The sequence below is a fragment of the Wasmannia auropunctata genome, unplaced genomic scaffold, assembly GCF_000956235.1.
Source record: "Wasmannia auropunctata unplaced genomic scaffold, wasmannia.A_1.0 LD333663.1, whole genome shotgun sequence".
Lineage (NCBI taxonomy): Eukaryota > Metazoa > Arthropoda > Insecta > Hymenoptera > Formicidae > Wasmannia > Wasmannia auropunctata.
This window is the reverse complement of record NW_012029227.1, coordinates 1-4,907: the sequence shown is the minus strand read 5'-3', so window position 1 is coordinate 4,907 and position 4,907 is coordinate 1. Positions and strand designations below refer to the sequence as shown.

At 34.1% G+C, this 4,907-nt stretch overlaps 1 protein-coding gene across 1 annotated transcript; it reads right to left on the bottom strand.

Annotated features, from left to right (window-relative positions):
• Positions 1-3: 3 nt before the first annotated feature.
• Positions 4-4,686, bottom strand: LOC105459794 (multidrug resistance-associated protein 4-like; the record flags this gene model as incomplete). Its single annotated transcript, XM_011706052.1, has 7 exons — positions 4-137; positions 793-1,285; positions 1,645-1,842; positions 2,729-3,034; positions 3,359-3,895; positions 4,017-4,325; positions 4,468-4,686. Coding segments are annotated over 7 exons (2,196 nt in total), but the record flags the coding sequence as incomplete, so codon positions are not given.
• Between the last annotated feature and the right edge of the window lie 221 nt (positions 4,687-4,907).

Genomic DNA, 4,907 nt, shown 5'->3' with positions numbered 1-4,907 from the left:
CATCCATTGATTAATTATCGCTTCCATGACCATTATACCCAGCACCACGCAACACACTTGGAGTGCCTCTAACATCGATTTAGGCAACAACTCGTCCATCGTGCCCATGTCCTTCGAAAATCTGTTTAAAATTCTCCCTGAAACACGAAAAACGCTAATTAAAGCAAGATTCACGAAAAATCCGACTACTGAAGTCTAGGAATCGAAATATGTAAATTAAATAATTTAAAATTTTTACAAATATTTGGAGGAACTTGTGTCAATCATTATATTTTTCTTTTTTTTAGACAACAGTATTATTCAAGGTATTATTACAATCCAAATTTAATAAAATTATTAGTATACTACTATATTAGTTGTCTGCTTACGGATTCGAAATTTTATAAACGCTGAAAATAATTTTCACATAAAATTTTAAGAATCTTTTGTATTTTAAATTTATCATGATTTGTGAAAAAATGCCTCTAACATCTTCAGATTTTATAATAAATTTTCTTCGAAAATTATAGAATGAGAAATTTTAGAAATCTTAGATTATTTTAGAATTTATTGTATACACATACAAAGAATTCTAAAAAAATATAAACTTTTTAAACACTTTTAAATCAAAATAAAAACTTTCTAATTTGCATAAAAAGATCTGAGAAAATTTTTAAAAACTATAATTATACATAAATTTTAAAAAATTCTGAAACATTATATAAAAAACTCTAAGGTAAACTTTCATTAATTCTGAATCCGTTTAGCGCAATGATTTTATTTGTCCATCGAGATATCACGATTGTTGCTTACCGGAAGGATTGGTGTGGAAAAAGGACATGCGCGCCTGCAGCAGATTGGAGAACATGGTGTTGTGGAGATTGTAGCTTGAGCTCATGCAAACCTTCATGAAGAGGAAACTACGGAACAACGTGGTAGCGGTGCAAGCGATAATACAGAACGTGTATACATATATGGCATCCACAGTGCTAAGCAGACCGTCCGGGTTCAGCGTAAAGATCGACCCAAGGAAGGTGTCGTTGTACATGCTCGCGAACTTTTTGGTGTCACTAGTGTTTTCGATACGCCTGACGTCTTCCAAATTGGTCCAGTATGAGAGCCAGTAATCATTTCCGGTGGTGGCAACCTGACTGATGACGAAGATCAGTAACAGTATTAACAGGATAAAGTAGTTGCCACCGTGATGCAAATAGTTCTTGTATACTCTGCCGGATATTCGACCGTGTGCCATCATCTCGGCTTCTTGGCTGTTCTCCTCGTACTCGAATTCTTCGATGTCCGATTGCTGCCGATGTCAAAATAACAATCTAATTACTTGCTTTTTCCTCGCAACGAACGTAATTCGACGAAGCTAGTTACGTTGAAGTCATCAAAAACATTAATAAACAATGTTAAAAGAGTGCGTTAACAGATATTTAACAATTATTTAACTTCTCTCGTAATCTTATTTTGGCTCTTTTCAATTTGCTTTATTAATTGCTAATTATAATGAAGCTATGTTAAATATCTTTAATGCAAGCTGTACAGATACTTTTTTTAAATTACTTTGTTAAATGACAAGTTTATTTTTATTAGACAAAGATAAAAAAAATTTAGCTTCTATGTTTCTTGATTAAAAATGACGAGTGATAAAGATTATCTTACAATAGAACTTGCTATCGATATTCCCGAGGCTCGTCTCGCTACTGTTATTCTTCTCATAGACATTTGCGAGACTCTTCTTAATTCCTCTTCTTTTTTTTGCGCTTCAATTTTTTCGTGATTTAAATTGTCCATCATCCTAATAAAATCTCTATTCGACTGTACTAATTCGTTATAGCTTCCTTGCATCTTTACGAAACCCTTGAAGAACAAAATCAAAATATTTAATCTGAGAGATATTTTATACAACCCTCAAGATTCTATCAATTCAATTTACATATAAATTTTTAAATGTTTGAATTTAAAAGTTGATATATAAATTTCAAAACTTTTTATCATTTTTTTTACAAAAAGATCTTAGAAGTGTTAACATTAATTTTCATTATACCACACACAAGATTACTATTTATTTTTATTGATTTTAACATGTAATTGACATATTGTTTCCTCTTAATAATAACACATATGAAATATGAGGATCATTCAATTTATTTGGCCATGCTAAAGTCTTCATTGTTGTAACAATTTGAAAGAATCGGACTTGAAATCGGATATGGAAAAGAAAAGATTTGAAGTTGAAATATGGAATGTAAGAACGGAATAAAAATCGAAATACTGCCCCGATGAAAATAATTGTTATATTTGTAATATTTAAAAAAATTTATATTTTAAATTTATACAAATTCTTGAAAAAATATTTGAAACTTTCTCAATATTTTATAAGTTTTGCAAAATTATAGAATGAGAAATCTTAGAGTTCTAGAAAAGATGTAGATTCTCTGGCGAAATTGTATTAAAAAAATCTGTATCATTTTTAAAATACTATACTTGATATATGAATTTTAAAATATTTTAAGATTTGTCATTCTATAATTTCAGCAAAAAAACTCTGAAAATATTTTTCAGAAATAATAAATTTAAAACATTAAAAATTCTTAAAGATATTATGAAATATTATAAGAATTTCTTTCACAAGAATTCTCTCAACACTTATGAAATAGTAGATATCCTGGAAAACTATATGAAAAATTCTAAGAAAAAGATATTTGATTTAAGAGCAATTAAAAGATTATTTTGTACAACTCACTCGATCCAGCATGACGATGTGATCCGCTCGTTTGAGGAATTGCAACTGATGGGTGACAAGTATCCTTGTCTTGCCGTGAAGATACTCGGTAATGCACTTCCAGTAGAGATGTCTGGCGACGCGAGTATCAACCGCGCTCAAGGGATCGTCCAGCAAATAGAGATCTGCCTGTCTATAAACTGCTCTCGCGAGATTGATTCGAGCTCTTTGACCTCCAGACAATGATACACCCCTATCGCCCACCAACGTCATGTCTCCTTGTGGAAACTGCCGGAAATCTTTCGTCAAGGCACATACGTTTGCCACCTGAAATGTTTGCCAATCAATCAAAAAGTGAGAAACATTCGGAAATGCTAAAAAGTTTGAAATTCGAAAATATTAAACATTCTTCTTTTAGATGAAAGCATGCAGAGATTAAAAATTTGAAAAAGTTTACAGTATTCGTCGAAAGATATATTTTTTATTGGAAATCACAATTAATGTTGCGATTTATATCTAATTATAAAAACGAAGGATTAAAGGATCTGAAAATTCTGCCAAATTATATTCAATAAATCATTAATATTAATGTGCAATATATAAACACTGTATAATGTCTGCAGCAATTGTTTGAAACTATATGATAACCACCTGCATGTATCTGGCCTTGTCGTAAGGCTGGCCAAACAATATATTGTCCCTCACAGTACCACCGAAGAGCCAGGGTTCCTGACTGGCATAGGAGATGCGCAGATTCGGATTGCTCGTAAAGTAACCATTGGACAAATTGCCCTGAAAGTTATACTTGGAGGAGCCCTGGGTGAGGATCACGGAACCGGCGCCGGGATCCAGCTCCTTTAGCAGCAGATGTAGCACGGACGATTTGCCGGAGCCCACGGCGCCGACTATAGCGCATAACTGACCTGGCTTGATGGTCAAATTAATGTTGCACAAAGTCGGTGGCAATTGGCCGCTGGTCCAATTGGCGGAGACACGCTGAAGCTTTACGCAGACCGGTAGGTCAGCTAATCCCTGAGGCTCGGAAAGCCCGATACTCCCATTTTTCGAGATGTATCTGTCTGTTTGCTTCTCCTCATCAGTTGCTTCGTTTGATTTCTGCAATTTAGACTGTAACTGCGGAGTCTTCTCCGAATGGCCCATGTTTACTTCGTCCATCAGCATAAGTTCCTGAATAAATTAAGCACATCTTTAGTTGCAGGTATGTGACGGTAGAAATGGATTTTACGGACGGAAAGACTGTAGATTTTAAGAATTTTTTGCGAAATTGAAATTAATGGCAGCAATGTACCTCCAATCGATTCAGAGACACCATGGATTCGCCCAGCATTATCAGTGCGTGCGGAAAATACAATGCGGCAGTGAGTTGAAGCATGTTGAAGTACGTCGACATTTCGTAGGTCACATCGGCAGTCAGTTCATTTCCCGTTAGAACGAACATTATCAGAGTGAAATAGAGGGTCAGTCGTTCAGTGAAGACTATGATGGCTAAATACGCGGCGCGTACATATGACGAGAATTTAATCGTCTTGATCTCCAGCTCTCTGGTCACCGACACGATCTTGCTGAACGGTTTCTCCCAGGCGTACATCTTCACTACCTGAAACGAAATTTATTATCTCGAAAATTTGTTTTAGAAAATTATTTTTTTATAGAATTTGACACTTAAACGTCAGTGTTTTTTTCCATTTATGTCGTTTAAGAATAAAATAAATATCTCGAATCAAATATCTCGGAGGTACCTGTATCCCAGCTACAAGTTCGCTCATCAGCTGTACTCTTCGGTCGGTCAGTGGCGCGATCATGGCTCTGATTTTGCGGCTCAACAAGCTGAAGGTTCCTTGTACTATTAGAGCGATAATCAATAACGATCCAATGCCGACAAGGACCGAAATACCAATCTTTTGCCACATTATCACTCCTATTATCACCATCTGTGAATAGAAAGGAACATGGCCAATTTGAATAAGTAGTTTTTTTTAAAGCAAAATAAGGAAAAAGGAAAAGACTTTATGTCTTTACAGCTTATAAAAGGGGTAAAATGCATGAATGCATACAAATAGATACGAATATTCTTTTTTATGAAACAGACTACAATTATTAAGAGACATACTTATTAATTATTTATGAGAGAAATTAATTAATTTAGTCGATTTTAATTTAAAAAAAATTATGATTGAAG